This window comes from Dermatophagoides farinae, chromosome 1 (assembly GCF_024713945.1).
Source record: "Dermatophagoides farinae isolate YC_2012a chromosome 1, ASM2471394v1, whole genome shotgun sequence".
In the NCBI taxonomy this organism is placed as follows: domain Eukaryota; kingdom Metazoa; phylum Arthropoda; class Arachnida; order Sarcoptiformes; family Pyroglyphidae; genus Dermatophagoides; species Dermatophagoides farinae.
In genome coordinates this window covers 1,945,606-1,964,901 of record NC_134677.1, presented here as the reverse complement: position 1 = coordinate 1,964,901, position 19,296 = coordinate 1,945,606, and the positions used below count along the sequence as shown (strand labels likewise).

The 19,296-nt window shown below is 30.9% G+C and overlaps 2 protein-coding genes across 6 annotated transcripts; one reads left to right on the top strand and one right to left on the bottom strand.

Moving 5' to 3' along the window:
• The first annotated feature begins 6,450 nt into the window (after window positions 1-6,450).
• On the top strand, window positions 6,451-17,058 carry LOC124492184 (ral GTPase-activating protein subunit alpha-1). 5 transcript variants are annotated; one of them, XM_075731617.1, is made up of 11 exons: window positions 6,451-6,964; window positions 7,040-7,934; window positions 8,067-8,196; window positions 8,279-9,328; window positions 9,394-12,899; window positions 12,976-13,107; window positions 13,174-13,296; window positions 13,360-13,527; window positions 13,877-13,999; window positions 14,142-14,324; window positions 14,385-17,058. In XM_075731617.1, exons 4-11 carry the CDS (start codon window positions 9,208-9,210, stop codon window positions 16,929-16,931), a joined length of 6,903 nt encoding a protein of 2,300 aa, XP_075587732.1. In that variant the 5' UTR covers window positions 6,451-6,964; window positions 7,040-7,934; window positions 8,067-8,196; window positions 8,279-9,207; the 3' UTR covers window positions 16,932-17,058. The 5 variants fall into 5 exon arrangements, with proteins under 5 accessions (XP_075587732.1, XP_075587729.1, XP_075587725.1 ...); XM_075731614.1 differs by having other exon boundaries at window positions 7,054-7,430; window positions 7,869-9,328; XM_075731610.1 differs by having other exon boundaries at window positions 7,040-8,196.
• On the bottom strand, window positions 16,992-19,266 carry Cpsf73 (cleavage and polyadenylation specificity factor 73). The gene has a single exon (XM_047055010.2). It carries the CDS (start codon window positions 19,264-19,266, stop codon window positions 17,074-17,076), a length of 2,193 nt encoding a protein of 730 aa, XP_046910966.1. The 3' UTR covers window positions 16,992-17,073.
• Between the last annotated feature and the right edge of the window lie 30 nt (window positions 19,267-19,296).

The following is a 19,296-nucleotide window of genomic DNA, read 5'->3' as shown; positions in this document are numbered from 1 at the left end:
CAATTTCAAATATCAATTTAGTCATTCTATTGATGATTAAATTGAAAAAAATTAACAATAACAACCATAACAACAACAACACACAACCCGATGTTTTGGTTGATTGATCAAATTTTATCTGAATAAATGAATTTAGAATCAACAACAATGACAAAAAAAAGCGTCAAGATGAATGATGAATGCATGCACACCGACACACACACACACACACGAGCGTTTTCTGGATAAGTTTTCAATTCAGTTTCGTTGTTGCTTCATCTTTATTACGAGAGGAAAAATGAAAGATTTTTTTTCAAAGTCAATCTTTGATCGATTTGTTAGTTTTTTTTTGTTCAATTCTGTATTTCGAGTGAGAAAGCTAATCAACTACACATACACACATTAGACGTTTTTTTTATCATTAAATGTTAAGTTTTTTTTAAAGTGGTCATTGAAAGAAATGTGTAATACAATTCAAAACAATCAATCGATGTAATCAAAAACCGACACGTGTTTATGTTTTTGAATCATATTTTGTGTGTGTGTGTGCCGTTTATGCCATATATAATAATAGAATGTAATTGATTACAATCAATGAATGAAAACATCAACATTGGTTTTTTTTAACATCATCCTCATCATCATAAGTGAAGAGGATTTTAGAGATTTTATCGGAATTCTTGTTTTTTTTTTCGAAATTCAAAAAAGAAAACAAAACAAAACGAGAAAAAAAATTAACAAAATTCAAAATACACGTGCTTGTTGACGTTCATGGTGTGTTTGTTTTCCATCTGATACCATACACCATCAATAGACGACCCTTTTTTTCGGTAATATAGTCAACGATACGGATATCCTTAGCCATTTTTTTTCGCAAACCAAAATAGAATTCAATTTTGGTTTGACGACAATCAACAACAACAACAACAACAACAAAAGATTGAAATCAGATAAAATGAAATAAAATGGAAAAAAATGTCATTTGATGATGTTAGGTCAACTGTTTTGAGAAAAAAAAAGTTTATATCATTGTCACCAAATAAAAATGACATAAAAAAAGTGACGAAAATGAAAAAAAAGTCAATCAAGTGGCACTAATTCTGGTGTTTGTGTGACAATAAAAACACCAACTGAATATATTAATATTAACTTCAAACCGAGAAAAAAAAACATGGGTCATGAAATTGATATATGAATAGATGGTTGTGAATGGTGGTATAAAATTGTGAATGTGCAAAAAAAAAACCGCAAATCGGTAACAATCAAACATCTTTTTTTTACATTTGAACAACAAAAAAAAATAAAAATAAAAATTCAGGTGACATGCCATAGCATAAGGAACATCACAAACATTTATATAGGTAGGTAGTTAGAAAAATAGTGAAAAAAAAAATTTTACGCATCGTTAACAATGAACAAACAAGACAACACTTAATGATAAAAAAAAACACAGACATTAACAATTTCGTTTCGGTTCATACCCCAGTGGATCATTTTTGGATCGAGGTCAATTCTGTTATTATATAAGTCAAGAAAAAAAAATAAATTGTCAAATGAATTTTCACCAATATTTTAGGAATAATGTGAAACAAAAAAAAATTCAAAATAATCACTCAAAAGGTGTGATATATATAGGTGTGAAACTTAATGCCAATTTTTCTTGTTTGTTTGTTTCTTTTTTTCATTTTTTTCATTCATTCATTCATTCATTCATCATTGTCAGCCCATTCAAAAATGATCAATCATCGATCATCAATTTTTTTTCTACTTCTTCACCAATGAAAAAAAAAATGACATGAATTTGAATAAAATGTCCATCTATATATATTGAAGTGAAATTGTTGAAATCAATACGATAAATAAATATATATAATATATAGAACCAAGATCATACATCGTTGACCATATGTTCATGAAAAATTTCAACGAGTAATATTTGTTCCAGAGAAATAAAAGAAAAATTTGGAACAAAACAAAAAAAAAACTGTATCAATTCATTCAACCAACCAACAAACCAACCAAACAAACAAACTAACTAACAAACTGACTCTTGGAACTGACTCTTCAACAATAATAAGAGTTTCGGTGTGATATGGTTTTTTTTCTCGTTTTCATTTATTATTATTGTCGTCGTTGTTGTTGTTGTTGTTGTTGTAGTGAATTATAGCCAAATATACACAACCTACCAGTACCAAGAGTTTTATTTTATATAGTTAGTGATCGTCACGCCTTTTGTTCGTATCGATCGTTACTTTATATACCATATACACCATATTCATTCATTCATTCACACCGTCAGATCAGAAATAAAAATACGCATTTCGGTTGCAGTGAAGAAAAAAAAAACGAAAAAAAAAAAAAAAAAAGTCCGAAACAATAAACACGGGTACACTGTGTATATATTTATAATAATACGGTAAATGACGGTATATATATAAAAACAAAAATGGGACCAAAGAGAATGAGAAAAAAAAACAAGTAGAGTAGTTAGATTTCAGAGACCATATTATTCACGCCTACTGAAAACGATTAATATAATATAATAATATGAAACTATCACCACTTCTCACCTATGACCTTATCGAAATAATAAAAGGTGAAAACGTTTTTCAACATTGTTTGGTGTATGTGTGTGTTAATGAGATCAATTACACACCATTTAACAGTTCGTGGTGTTGATGATGATGATGATGGTGATGATGATGGTAGGTAGGCAAATGGTTGTAGTAAAAATTTTCTCTTTTGTCAATACAATTGAATTTTGAATAGATTCAATTGAATTCTATTGACACACACACACATTCGCACATTTATATTGGATTGCTTTTTCGACATTTTCGCTAAATTGTCCTCTTTGTATGTGTGTATGCATACAGAACAATAGTGACAAATAGTAAGATCAAAGAAAAAAAAGGACACATATTAGAATGAAAGAAAAAATTAGCTCAAAAAAAATTGACAATGAATTGAAACTCGGAAAAAAAATTTACGATCATCATCCATTGTGTGTGATGATGATGATGATGGTGATGGTGATGAATCGAAACAAAACAAAAAAAAAACGACAGTAGCAGCAACAGCTTAACACCCCAACTAGATTGATGATGATGATGAAAAATATGTTGGATATAGCCCCCAATGTGTGTGTTCCACCAAAAAAAGGAAAGAAAAAAAGTTACCTTTTCATCGAAATTTAGAAATTTTTTTTTCTAACAAATTTGTCGTCACATTATGCATATGCAATGAATGAATGAATGAATGAATAAGATTGAATTCAATCCCATTGATCAATTGATGAATATAATATATGCATAATAATATATGATTGTTAAGCCTATTTATTTCTATATATTTATATATATGTGTGTGATATTGATATATCGAATAGTACAGGAAAATATTAAATGTAAAAAAAAGAAGGGAAAAAAACGCCGAATAAAGTAAGAAAGAAAAGAAAAAAATAAAATGGGCGAGATAATCCTCGAGTCCTATACAAAACAACCATGAACAACATACTCGATTTTTTTTATATTTTTTGAGAAGCCATACACACACACACTTTTGGATCATCGAGAGGAAAACTTGTTCAGATTTATGAGTGGCCAATCTTGTTTGATTTTTTTTTTGTTCTTGTTTCTGGTTCGGTATGATCTAAGGTTCGATGTTTGAATGAAGGTATATATTTTGGAACTGAATGAAATGAAATGAATAACCAGACTCCTAACTCTCTCTCTCTCTCTCTCTCTCTAATCGTAGACAAGTTTTTATTAACAAACAAGATTTGAAAATAACAACAACAACAACAACAGATTTGTTGTGGATAACACACAACAACAACAATACAATAAATAGTGTTGAAAGTTCAGATGTTTCAACAACAACAACAAAAAAAACATGAACAGGATGTAAAAATGTTTGTCCGAAATATTTATCCCATGAAATTTTTCGGGAATTGAACAAAAAAAAATGATATGATGACCTCTACTAACCCTACTGGATTGATATAAGAAACTAATTAATTTTTTTCGCTTGTATTTAGCTCCTCTTCAATAAGAAAAAATACAACCACACACACACACACACAAATGTAAAATTGACTTCCTGAACAAATCTTTTCACCTTTTCACTCAATCAAGTGATGATTATGAGTGTCCATGACACAAATATACAATTGTTATATTCAAGTGTGTTGGTGGTCAAGTTAAGAGAGAATTATAATTTTTCAATAGTGGACAAAATAAAAGTGTTACATTTTTCAATTTCATTTTTTTTTTTGCTGTTGTTGTTGTCACTGTTGACACAATATACAAAACAACAATAATGATTCTTAAGAAAGAAAGAATGAATGAAAAAACATGAAAAATTTGATTGAAGCTTGTCAAACAAGAAGCACCAAGATGACACCGAAATTATGGATCAAAACGTATTGTTTACTGTCACCGGTTGTCGAGTTGTTGTTGATACACTATCACATGATGGGCAACAGCAAAAAAAAAAATTACAATTTGCATTTGATGGTCACACATTTGAATGGTAAAGAAAAAAAAATTTAGTCCATTTGTGAATGCAGGTGTTACCCTGAACTTTAAGCATGTAGTTGATAGTCAAAATTGAACTTTTTTTGTCAATAATCAATAATCAAAGCCAATAAGTAGTAAATGGTAATTGTTTAGAGCCAGAACAAAGGGCAAATATTAATAGTTCCAGGCCATTATTATTCCACATCCATTATAAATGATGTTTACACATTCCTGTCAATGGCTTTAAACAATTCGGACATGACAATGCACAATCCTTTGAAGTTTCTTTGTTGTTCACCAAGTATAAAACAACGCTTGACACATAGAGACAATTCAGAAAACCAACTGGTCAAACAAATGTTACACACACACATTTGACAATTTGTATGGTTTGCATTTTTGTTTACACAATGATCATATGGCTTTGTTAATTTGTCTTCGGAAGAATTTTTTTTTTGTGATAATTTGATTAATTCTTTGTTGAATTTCGTTGTGTGTGTGCGTGTGCATGTTCAGATCAATCGATTTATTTGAAATATTGATGAGATAATTGACAAGCACGATAATCATTTTGAAATTTGACTGAGATACGGGTTGAATTGTGAATTTTCAACAATATACAAATGAATGGAAATTTGAGAATTTGATAATCGGATATTTTGAACAAATTCAACAACAATATATTGGACACCACATACACACACACACACACAACCACATATTGGTTTGATTCATAATTAAATCCAGAAGAAAAAAAAAGTTGAAATCATTTATCTTGTATCTCGTAATAGAATGTGGAACAGAGATTGAAAAAAAATCATTAGAACATAATCGGAAATGAACAATATTGTGTCATCCAAATGATGCTAATGATGATGAACAATAATATGGTGTGTGTGTGTGTGTGTGTGTAATCAAAACCATTTATCGGATTCACTATATTCTTGCCATTTATCGATATAACTGATTATCAGTGACCAGTGAGAATATAAAAAAATGAATCCAACGAAATGAAATGGATGACACGCGGCAATTCATTCATTCGATTTGTAACAAATACACACACACAATCGACACAGTTGAAAATGAATTCCATTTCAAAGAAGAGATAAAATCATTATTTTTCTCATTAGTTTTTTTTCATGTTTGTTTGTTTGTTTGTTTGTCTGGATGTTTCATAAATCTGGTCATTAATAACTTTCATTTGATTCTGATTCGTTTTTATTTTCTTCTTCTTCTTGTTTTTTTGTTGCCAAAAAAAAAACTATTCAACGATAACGATATCCATGGTTGATGGCTGTGGTTGGAAAAGCGTGAAAGAAAAGTTGACATTTTCACTACCAGAGAAACCAAACAAAATTGAAAATATGAGAATTCTAAAGATTCTAAATGATTCACGTTCATGTTCGATTTAGAATGATGATGATATTAATAATAATGATGTGATCAAGATTTTATCTTTTACGTTATGGGAACCAAAACTTTCATATGTCAAACATCATCATCATCATCATTATAATCATAAGATTGGAAACATTATTTTTCATGTTATACATTGTATTACCAGAAAAAAAAGATGATTTCAGTTGAAATAAATTTACAAATCACTAATCATTTGATTGACATGATAATCATCATCATCAGATCTAATATCAAAAAAAAACTTTTTTTCAAAGATGATGAAAAGCAAAAAAAAATTGAAATTCAACAAAAAGAGAACAATGAAAACAATATAATAGCAGCATTTTCGAATGTAAATAAATGATGAATGAAAAAAAATATTTTGCAATAGGCATGCCATCTAGTGTTGAAGAATGTATTGAACCGATGATATTTTGAAACAATAACAATGAATTTGGCAATATTCTGCAATTGTTGTAATATAGTGATAATAAACAGACTCGAACAAAAAAAAAAAAAATCATGCCACAACGGTGATCTGGTTTTTTTTCCATTCAATCAAATGTGGATTCATTTTTATTTTCAATCAGAAAATAAAAATTGTAATAATCACATTGTTTACATTTTATTATCCGTGGATAAAAATTTTCATCACATCATGAATTAATGAGTATTTGTTGTTGCTTTTGTTTGTGTATATACAATTCTTTGTGATGGATTTTAATAATAATATAATCATGCTGTGATTCCGAAACAACATAAACATACAATCCGTTTTTATTTTCATTTCATTCCTAAAAAGGATCCATTTATTCATGTTCAAATAATCGGATTCTATTCTTAGTACATATCAATCATTGAAGAAAAAAAGGAATGAATGATTGATTTTGATTTTTTTCCTTTTCTGTGAAATTCAAATGGCAGCCACATAAAAATCGAAAATCAACGAGAGAAATTTTGTTTTTACAGTGCAATTTTTTTTTCTTCAATATATAATCCACAAGTTGTTTTTGGTGGTTTATTTTTACCTGGTATGGATTGATTTGAGTTTTACTATGAAATAGGTAATTATTCTTGTTGTTGTCGTATGTATTTTTTTTTTTTAAATGTCAACATAAAATTGTTTGTTTTTTTTCTAGTTCTATAAACATAGAGCCACAATAATCATGTCTGGATAATCAAGTCTATTCGATTCATGATGATTTATGATAACATGTAATAATAATGATGATGATAAAAAAAAAGTGTGCATGCACCATAAATATATTTTACCATCATCATCATCATCATTATCCATTATTTACGGATAAAAAGTATAAACCTCGACATTGTGTGTCTGTGTCTGTGTGTGTATGTCATATCAAAGAGTGATTTGATGGTCGCCGTGGAAGCAAGTGTTTTTTTTCTATATTTGAACATTTCTATTCATAATCGACTCAAACTATTATCAACAACAACAACAACAACAACAAAAAACAACAATTACCATTCAAGCATCTCAATACATACAAACACAATTTTGGGCGAAAGGTAAGATTATTACCTATGCCAATAACAACAACAATAACAACAGAACGAAAAAAATACCGAACTGGCTACTCATAATCACACAATCATTCACATCGTCATCATGAGATAGAGAAAGAGACAATCAAAAAAAAAGGACAACCAACCACTAGTAGTTTTGTTAACGAGTCGAAGACACATTTTTTTTACTGTATTGGCGGTGGTGAATACTGGTTCTTCATCAGTGAGAGAGAGAGAGAGAGAGAGAGAGAGAGAGAAAAAAACAAGATTTTTTTTTTCTTCAACTCGAATCGTTTTTCTTTACCTCCCAGAAAGGGTCTTTGATCCATATCTATCTATTCATCTATTCATTTATTATTACTATATCATCTTCACATCCCTAAATCTTCATCATCTTTCGTTTTTTTTTTGTTTGTTTGTTTGCCCACCATTATATAATAGAAGCAGAATAATGAAAAAAAAAAAATTCTCAACAACAATGGTCATCGTTAGGTCATCATAAAATCCGTAATTATTGTGATGATTTGAATTATTATTATTATATACCTCTACAATCTCTATTTATACGAATGAAATTTATTTGTTGATTTATTCGTTATTCTTTCTTCATCTTTTTTTTTGACAACAAAACCGAAACAGCTATACAGCTTTTTTTCCTCATCATATCATATCTTTTTCATTTAATCATTTAAATCAAATTCAACATCCATCATGAAATTGTTTGCTGTTGAATATGTTATGCATTAACGCGGATGATGATGACAACAAAGTATGTATATGTGTGATTGATTCTAACCATGACTACTTGTGTTATTTATTCTCTTTTGATTTTATATTTGACATTTTTCTAGTTGTTGTTTTTTTTCCGATGTCATTGTAATCAACGTTCGTTCTGTTGTTAAATTCGCTATTCGAAACATTGATATTAATCGTTGATGTGAATCATACATACAATATATTTACCTGCAACGTCACCAGAAAAACGTAATTCATAACCATCAAATTTGGATCAAATATCAAATCACTAATAACTATTTACAACGACAAAATATATGAAATATATCGAATTTCAAATAAGACATATATAATAACAAATTAATATGTTCATCATTGAAGAAAAAAAAATTGTGTTTGATTAGCATATGGGGAAAAAAAAGACAAGCAAAGAGTTGTTCGATTCATATCATCACCAAAAAAAAAAAACATTTTTTTCGAATAAAGATTATCATTAATTGAAATCGTATCATCATCATCATCGATCAATGAAAACATTTTTTTCATCATCAACGTTTGATTTCACTATCATCATTAATCATTAATCATTAATCATTGATCATTGATACCCCCCAAAAAAAAAACATCAACAACATCAGTGTGTTTTCAATTTTTATTTTCGATCCTGTTTATACTATATTTTATTTCTACTTCTTCTACTTCTTCTTTTTCAACTAATCATTTTCATTGCTATATTGATGCCGTTATTGTTTATATTTAATGGTAGAAGAAAAAGAAGCAGAAAACATAAACGAAATTCGCCCACCTTGTGCCTTTCACAAACAACAAAAACAACGGAATAATAAAAAAAAAATTATTCAAATCAAAAATTATGCTGATTATTGTTTAGATACAATTCAAGAACAGTAACGTCATCATCATCATCATCATCACTCATGGGAATCAATTCCAGAATTGCATAAATTCATATTGTTGAATGATGTAATCTCATGAAAAAATTTTTAACGAATTTAGATCTTTTGAAAACAAACAACAACAACCAAAAATGCAGGGAATCAAATTCAAAACTAATAAACAACAATTTGATTTGAAAAAATCTTTATCAAAATTATTTGATTATAAACGTGATTGTTTTAGTCGATTACGAGCACTGAAATCTATTTGCGGTAAGTGATTATTGATTGATACGTTAAATGCTTTTTTATTGACATTTATCATCATTATTATTTAGATGCAAAAGAAATCAAAGAAGTTAAAGAAACTTTTATGAGTAATTATTCAGTCATCTATTCGGTTTTTCATGAAACATTTGTCATATTGGATTCGGTTAAATTCAATGGACACCGAAAGAATACCACCGAAGATGATAGATTATTATTTTATATATTCGAAAAAATTTTGATTCTTTTGCCAGAAAAATTAGAAAAACGATGGCAAATGAATAGTTTGATTTTTATATTTCGAAAATGTTTACATCCAACCAATCTATTATCTATCCGCTTGGAAGCGATGCGTTTATTTCTGATTTATTACCAAATTCTTGGCGAAACAAATTTACGACAAAATCAACAAATTGAATTCCTTTATGCATCGCTAATTCCTGGTGTCGTTTTAAATGAAACAACTTGCACGAATCAACATCTAGCCGAATCTCCATTGATCGATCCGAATCAAGTGAAATATTATGGAATTCGTCCATTTCCAATTGAACCATTTATCTTGAATATTGATCAATCATTAAGTTCATTGCATTCAAGTAATTCTTCATCAGTAACACATGGCAGTAACATAAACAGCAGCTATCCTAATTACGAATATAAACAGTACACAAGAATATTTTTTACTCTACATTTATTAGATTATTCAATATCACAATGTGCAAAAATTTATTGGCGTGATCATCGAGAACGACGACATCTACGTGGATTTGAATTTCTTTTTTCATCATTTTCACGAATTTATTTGCCTTATATTTTTCCAGTATTGGCAACAAAAAATCATAATGAAAATGAATGGAATGATTTTACAATAAGATTATTGATTTCGATTTATCATCCAACTAATGAATTGCCCAAATTGAGACGATTTCGTGATCATTATCCCAATCAAAATGAACATGTGCCTTTCCTACAAGCTGTCGTAATCCAATGGTTTGCCAAATATTTATTGGGTAAAGAAGGTGCCAGCAATCAAAACAATGGCCAAACGGCAACATTGACTCCCACTAATTCAACAACAGATCCATTGTCGAGTAATTTATCCAAGTATTCAACTTCACAATCAAATTTGTTACATTCATCCAGTTTAAGTAGTCTATTGTCAACGTCACAATCATCATCACCCATGTCTTTATTCAATCAATCATCATCGAAAACTCTGTTAAACAATCAACAAAACATGATAACCAGCCAAACATTTGAATATGAAAGTGAAATATTTCGTTCATTATTAAATTCACGAAGATTCTATGTTGATCTGGTGTTAAATCTTTTTCATCAATCGTTCCTATGGCCATTTCATGAAGATCTTACTACAACAATGCGTGATGTGATCAAAGTATTTCGACAATGGATTTACAAAGAAAATAGTAGTCCATTGCCATTATTTTTGGCTGAACCAAATAATAATATTAATAGCGGAAATTTGACAAATTCACCATCAAGTTCAAATCAGCCAATGACATTGATGATATCGAATGATGAAAATGTATGTGCTGGTTATATGAATATGATGAACATATTTGTCATGTCCTCATCGAACGTATTCTTATTGGAAGTCCCTTCAGAAATGGTGCAAATATTGGAAAAACAGGTTGATGTTTCTAAACGGGTATTCAATATTTATCGATATATGGTGATGAAAATCGAAATGGAACAAAGTGTTTGGGAGAATCTTGTTCAAGTATTGATTCGTGTTACCGAATGTATTATTAGTCCAAAAGTTCCAGCTAAACGTGAAGATAGTCTTGGCGGCCGTTTGGCTCCGGCTCTTTTTCAAACATTAGTTGTTACCTGGATCAAAGCCAATCTTAACATACAAGTATCAAGTCAGCTATGGGAACAATTTCATCAGCTTGTTTCATCATTAACCGAATGGGACGAATTGATCAGTGAATGGAGTAATACAATGTTAATTTTGAATCGAGTCATGTCACGTTATGTATTCCATATTAATCTTAATGAATTGCCAATGGATAAAACAATCACTGATCGTAAAAGAGAATTACGAAATAAACCTAGATTACATCATATTCGAAGTGTTAGTTCAACACAACCACAACAATCACAAAACCAACATCCACAATCACGTGAAACTATTAATCAGACAAAAAATATCAATCAATCATCGTCGAATCAAACTCAACAACAACATGATCAGATTAGTCGAACATCAACTCATCCTGATTCCGCACAATATGATTCATCCAAAGTTCCAGTTCAACGTTTACTTAGCAATGATTCAACAAGTGATAACATCAATGGTTCTCGACATCAACGAAAAGGAGGTCATCCAAAAATATCAACACCATTATTACATTTGGTTTCGGTGAATCGACATCGGGATTATCATAAAAATCAATTAATAAATCGATTTCTAAAACGTAGCCTATCGGATAGCTGCCTTGTGTTAACTGTACAACAATCATTATGTCCAATACGCACATCAATGCAATCGAAAATGTATTTTGCAAGACGTTCCTATAAGTCATCATCGGCAACGAAAAATCGAAAATATTCGAAAAAGAATCGGCATAGATCATCTATATTACGAAATAATAATTTACCAATGATTGATGATGACGAAATCGATGAAGAATTAACCATTGGAATTGGCGAAAGTTTCGATTATCAGCCTGATTATTATAATGATAATGGCTACAATGACGTGGCTGAAGATAATGATGATTCAATTTCAATGAACGAATATTATATGATTGACTACCTCAGAAGAAAAACATTGTTTCGATCAAATTCTGCAAATGATATAGCTATCATGTATTCTGCCCATCGTCACAATATTACCCATTATCATCATCATCATCATCATCAACATCATCACCATCATCATTCAAATCAAACAAATGGATCAGATTCAATTGCTGATACATTAAGTTTAGGGGCATCATACACGGGTACAATTGGTGAATGTAATAGTTTAAAAGAAACTCCATTAACATTCGATTCAACATCAGCTGCTTCTACTTGTAGTTCATCAATAACCGATCAACAAATTTCTTTTGGATCATCAGAAAATGGAACTGTTTCGAATAAACATTGTCACGATACTAATCCGTTAGCTAATCGACCAGTATTATTAGGAGGACAATCTCGTGGATGGAATGCTGAAGTTGCTGCTATTCTTTGGCGAAGAATGTTGGAAATACTTGGTGATCCTAATGATATCGAAGATCCTAATCTTCATCGAAAGGCATTCGAATGTCTTGCTATAATCACTGAAGATTTTACAAAAATTCGTGATAATATTACTTATCTAAGTGCTGCTTCATCACATCAATCGGGAGAAAATTGTGGCCAATTATTGGTTCCATCATTACATTATTATACCTCATGGTTATTTAGGGCTACGACATTACCTCAAGAATATAAATCTGGTCGACTTTTAGCATATAAATTACTTTGCATGATTGCCATGTATCGTTCCGAACAAGAATTAAGCAAAGAATTTTTGATTCTTTTCTATTTGGCTTTGAAACGTGCAATTCTATCCTATGATATGGTATAAAATTAACAATTTACACTAATTATTCAATTTGATTATAAAAATTGTTTTTTTCAAACTCTCAATCCAATAGGATTTGATCAATACCATTATCAAATATTGTGGATCGAAATTCTTTTCTGCCTCACTTTGGGGATCTTCATGTCTTTTGTTTCATTTTGTTAGCGCAGCCAATGTTGTCATTGGTTCAACTGAAGTCAAAACGGTAATTTTTACACAGAATTCCATTTTTTTTCACTATTAATTATCGCCAAAATTTATTTTCATACAGTATCCACGTATTGAATCATTACAATTGCTTGGTTCATTGATTGGATTTTTCGACGTATTCAGCAATGTACTTTGTCTTCGTAGTACTGATACACTTAGTCTTGAACCATACACTGATCTTAAGGTTTGACATGATATTTTTTTTTGATCTGAATACTAACCTATTGAAAAATGAAAATTTTATTAGGATCATGTAATTGAAATATTGATTGGCGCCAGTAAACGCGAACAAACTGGATTAGGACGTGTCATTTCATTCTGTAGTTTGGGTATATTTCTATACCGTGAATTCATTAAAGGCTCCGAATTTAATCGTATCAAAGATATTATCAACATTTTAGTTGCTGGAACAAGGGTAAGCTATCATTTCATTTTGATTGTTGAACAAAATTTGAAAAACAAAATCATTTTTCAATTTGCACGTGAATACTTGATTCTCATTCATTCTCTATATATACACTCATGGTCATGGTGGTGTCGGATCCAAATTATACTTTATATAATCTATCTATTTGTATATCTATCGATCATTTCTTTTTCTCTATTTTCTTTTGATTGTGCATGCATGATTGAAATTAATTTTTCTTTTTTGTTTGATTTTTTTTGTGTCAATTTTGCTGTTAATTCATTCATTTATTTCGTTGCTCGTTGAATGATGAATAACCCCTCATTAAAACACTAACTCAAAAAAAAATTGTTATCAGATATCGGTTAAACGAGCCAAACCGGCAGCTTCACCAACACGACCAATTACCGACGCCACCACCAACATGGCTACTGCTGCTGCTGCTACTGTTTTTAATAGTAATTCGGCTGATAATTCGAAGGTATAAACCAAACGAATCCAATGTCTATATTTGAGAATTATCTGCCATAAAAATATACAAAATTTCAATCATATTTATTAAGCAAAAAAAAAAAAAATTTAAATTCAAATGACTAAAATTGTTTCATTCTTCAATATATTAGTTCAATAATCGTGTAATATGTCGTGTCGCTTGTGACATGTTACGATTGATTGCTGATCATTCAAATTACCTGATGAACAAACATCCAGATCTAGCTAGACGTATAATCGAAGGTCTATGCTATACTTTTGAGCTTCATATCGATGTTCTTAAACAGAAAACTTTGTTGAAAGATTTCAAAAATGTAAGTCATAGTTGTTGTTTTGTTTGATACTTTTTATTAAAATGAACTTTTCATTTTTAGCTTCTACTATGTATCATGTTTTGCCTATCACATTGGTGTATGTCAGTCAGTAAAGATTTTCTTTTGAATACATTTGTAACGGAAGAATATCCAGGGAAAATTTGTCAACCAAATCCGATAATTAATAATCGAAAATCTTCGGATGAATCATCAAGATCTAATCAAATTAAACCGTGTTTACTTGATTTAGTCATTTCTTTATACATATCAGTGGTGAATTTGGATCCAGTAGCATTGGTTAAAAATCAATCACTAAATTCTTCAACTTCGGAAGCATTAAAAAATTCACCACAAGTAGGTGATATGGATACAATGGATTATACCATTATAAGTTCAACAAATTCACCAAGGAATGAAGATATGTTGACTACTATGAACAATAATAATCGTCATCGCGGTGGCGGTTTAACACCATCATTTGATCAACAGATTGAAAATGTTTCTACATTGAAAAAAGCAGCTAATCTAATTTTATTACATTTCATGAATTTTATGGGCCATTTTCCTTTGCCTAAATTACGGTCAGCATTATTAAGTGCATTGATCAATGAAAATGATGATAATCCATATGTTTCCTCGGCACAATATGACAAAGTCGATTATGAATCTCTTAATGCTCCAAATGTTCTTGTTTTCACTATTAATGATACTTGTTTAATGTCATTTGTTGAATTGCCTATCGAAGCATTTGATTCTACCATATGGACAAAATTTTTATCATCCACCACTTCGGATTCATTCAGTTTGTTTTCAGCTAAACCGATTCGTATAATCATACGTAATGTGTTGGGAAAATTTGCATGGGACTCTATAATGCTTGCATCACCATTGGTTCCTGATAAAAATTCTATAAGTCGTCCATTAAGTTCATTAGCAAGTGATCAATCGGCCAAATCGACAAGTCCAGATCTGGCTGATGAGGAAGATGAAAATGCAATGAATTGTTACAAGAATTCTTTGGCCAAAGATAGCCTTGAGCTTTTAGTGAATTCCATATACGAAACTACACCAGAATGTCGTCCGAAAACTTTGACAACAAATGATGATTTTTTACATTCATTAAATCAAATGCCTGAAGCAGTCGATACATTGGCATTATTGATTAATCAACATTTTCAAGAATCTCAATTTAATGAAGATCCAGAATTTAATAGTCGCCATTTTAAAGTCAATCCAGATCAATCATCACCCGATATTGCATCGATTGATAATAATAGCTACAATTCGTCAACTGATTCAAGTAGTACAGATCTTTTGGATCCAGTTAAAGCTTTTCAACATTGTCGACAAATGATTGAACAATTTGGATTTCTATCATGGGAAAAACGTAAACAAATTGAATTACTTTCAAAAAGTCAATCAACTGTACGTGAATTGCGACATTTGGATAATCAACAATTTCGAGATCAACATAAGATTGCCGTCATTTATGTGGGACCTTGCCAAGAGACTCGTGAAAGTATATTACTTAATAAATCTGGAAGTCGAGCTTTCGAAGAATTTGTCTCTCGTATCGGATGGGAAGTGAATCTTGCTACTCATGCTGGTTTCATGGGTGGTCTGCAATCCAATTTAAGTACTGGACTAACAGCACCATATTACGCCGATTCATTCAATGAAGTTATATTTCATGTTTCCACACGTCTTGAACCAGTCAATAATGAATTATTAAATGCCAATACTAGTCAACAACAACAACAACAATCAATTGATAAACAACAACTTATGAATATGAAGATGAGACATTTAGGAAATGATGAAATACATATTGTTTGGTCCGAACATTATAAAGAATATCGTCGAAGTATATTAGCCACTGAATTTGGTGATGTTTTGATTGTCATTTATCCATTACCTGCCAATACATTTCCGAATTTATTTCGTATTCAAATAATGCGTAAAGCAGAGGTGCCATTTTTTGGACCACTTTTTCATGGTGCCGTTGTACATCGTGATGAACTGGCCGGTCTAGTACGAGCAACTGCAATCAATGCATCACGTGGAAAACGTTTGAATATGGATGATTATAAGCCATATTTTGAAACACGTCATGATACTATCAAAAACTTGATCACTAAATATAAAGATCCTACAATTTTCGAAGAATTTGCTAATCGTATTTATGCACCACGTTATGATCTATTGCATAGTGAAAAACTTTACGCAACTTATGATCTAACAAAATTAATGGATTCCGGTTTTATAACATTAGAAGACTTTATTCATTGTACATTAAAAACAAATCAATCATTAGTTTCAATACCATCAACACCTCATTCAATGACTAATGAGCCAACCTCGCCAGCATCATCAACTATGTCATCGGAGATATCATTCTGTCAACAACAATATCAAACGATGTCATCACCACAGTCTCCTTCAATACAATCACCAGCTGTGATGGGTGGCGATTCATCGGCAATGATGATGTCATTTAAAATGGCTAACGTTTCCGGTCACTATCCTGGTCCTCCATCAACATCATCAAATAGTTCGGGTACTTCATTACGAGGTTTACGACCAAGTAGCCGAAGTTCATTTAAATAAATGATTAAATTTTTTTTCCAATAATTTTATTTTGTAAAAAAAAACAAAACAAATAAATTATTTTAATATGACAAATAAATGAAGGAAGAATTTATTTAATAAAAAATTTAAATTTTTTTTTTGAAAATTTTTATTTTTATTTTTATGAATTTGCTCCGATTTCCACACTATTGGACAGGAATCTATTCAACATATTTCTTACATGATCAAGATCGCATCGAACTATTTGCCTGGAGGTGATATTGATCTCAACATCAGCTTCATTATCAATTTTGAATGCCAAAAGTTTTTCAACTTTCGGTACATTGTCTGTCATCATCATAGTCGTTTTCGAATCATGTTTCACAGTCCTAACGACAAAATCTTTTTCTTGTAATGAAAACATTTCTCTTAATGAATCAATTAAAAGATTTGTGAATAGTAACTCTTTAGCCTGTGATGAAATTGTCTTGGTAGATGGATAAAATTTCTTTACATCATTATCATCTGACACCATGTCGACATCCATCGTTTTGTTGCTCGATAGTGATGCTATTTCTTCATTTTTTATCGATGATTTCAATAAGGATGCTATCAATGTATCAGCATACATATCCGATTCTGGCGATGAAATCCAATCAAGTATAACAAATTTTTTCTGCACATCAATTGTTGCTTGTATCTGATCGAAAACTTTAACAGAACAATCCGATATTTGTTCCAAATGATATCCTTGGAATGCAGTAAGCATGTGGTCAAAATCATCTTCGAATGGAACAGTTAAACGTTGTGAAATAGTGCTCATTACCATATCAGTATATTTGTTTAGATCAGATGGTGCTAATAAATGATAGCTAAAATTACGTTTCACCAATATCCCGGAAAGACGTAGACCAGCCGTTGGTTTTGTTACAGCTAGATTTCCCATCACTTTAGCAATTTTTTCTCCACGAAAATGTAATTCCAATGTGACTGTATTTTGTGGATTATGAAATTCAGGTGGTTTTTCCTGATCTTCATATTCACGAATTAGAGCCAATTTTAGTCGATTCATTTCATTCGCTTCACCATGCACCAACATTATATGAGGGGGTCGAAGTGCTCGAATAAATTCACTTGTCTGTTTATAATCAGTATGAGCTGAAAAAGAAATATATTCTATTTGACATTTTCTCGCCAATTTTTGTCCACTCATCGCAACAATTTCTTCCGGTTCGGATAGAATCTGTTTGGCCAATGTGCCTTCCACACAATAACCGGCAATGATACAACAATTTTTTCGGTCACTGCACCAGCTTTCAAAAAGTTCTCGTGATAATCCTGATTGCATCATACCGGGTGTAGCCATAACTACGCAAGGTCCAATTTCATCCATATCTAAATGTGCTTTGGATTTTAGATTTGAAATATGTTTGAATACAAATGGATTGTTGATGGCAATTTGTCGTTTGATTCGATTATTCATGGCATTAATATATGTTTGATAAACGGACATGCATTTTTTGGCCAATGATGATGCATAATAGATTGGATATTCATGTAGTTCAGGATGTTGTGCCCAATATTCATCCAGGATGAGCAATAATTCTTGAGCTCGACCTAATGCAAATACAGGTATCAAACATTTGCCACCTCTTGTGACAGTATCATAAACAATGCCCGTGAATCTGGCTTCTCTTTCTTCTCGTTTTTCATGTATATGTGTACCATATGTTGATTCGATGATAAGAATATCTGGTTTAATGGCTGGAATTTCGGCCGACATAAGATGACGATCTTCTTGACGTGAAAAATCACCAGTGTAAAGAATTTTAACACCAGCTATTTCGATCATAAACATTGCAGCACCAAGAACATGGCCAGCATTATAACACCAAAATCGTACACCGGCAATCTCTTTTTCTTCATGAAAATTTATCGTTTCAATCTTGTCCATTGATTGTTCAAGATCTTGTTCAGTGTAGAGCATCTGTTCAGCCGATATGTTGGAAACTTTTATACAATCAGCCAATAGCCAACGATAGATTGCTTTCGTTGCGTGGGTCATGAAACATCGTCCTTTGAATGTGGTTTTCTGTAGAAACCAAGGTAACGCTCCACAATGATCCAAATGAAAATGTGATATAAGCAAAAGATCAATTTCTTCTGGATCGATGAGATCAACAAATGGCAAAGCATCCATACCATTCAAACCAGGATGGATACCACAATCGAGTAAAATTTTTTTGCCTTTAAATTCCATGTAGATACAACTGCGACCAACTTCTTGTCCGGCACCAAGTGGTCGTAAACGTAAAATATCACTGTCGATTTCGACCGTACCTTCTTCACGTGAATCAACAATTATCGGTTCCATTGTGATTAGATATATTGATTTTATTTTTAC

Bases quoted from the DNA above. Each gene is read 5' to 3' on its own strand.
- LOC124492184 (XM_075731614.1), top strand. From the start codon at position 9,208: ATGCAGGGAATCAAATTCAAAACTAATAAACAACAATTTGATTTGAAA. The intron at 13,297-13,359 runs GTTTGACATGAT...AAATTTTATTAG, and splicing joins AACCATACACTGATCTTAAG to GATCATGTAATTGAAATATT. The intron at 14,000-14,141 runs GTATAAACCAAA...TCAATATATTAG, and splicing joins ATTCGGCTGATAATTCGAAG to TTCAATAATCGTGTAATATG.
- Cpsf73 (XM_047055010.2), bottom strand. From the start codon at position 19,266: ATGGAACCGATAATTGTTGATTCACGTGAAGAAGGTACGGTCGAAATC.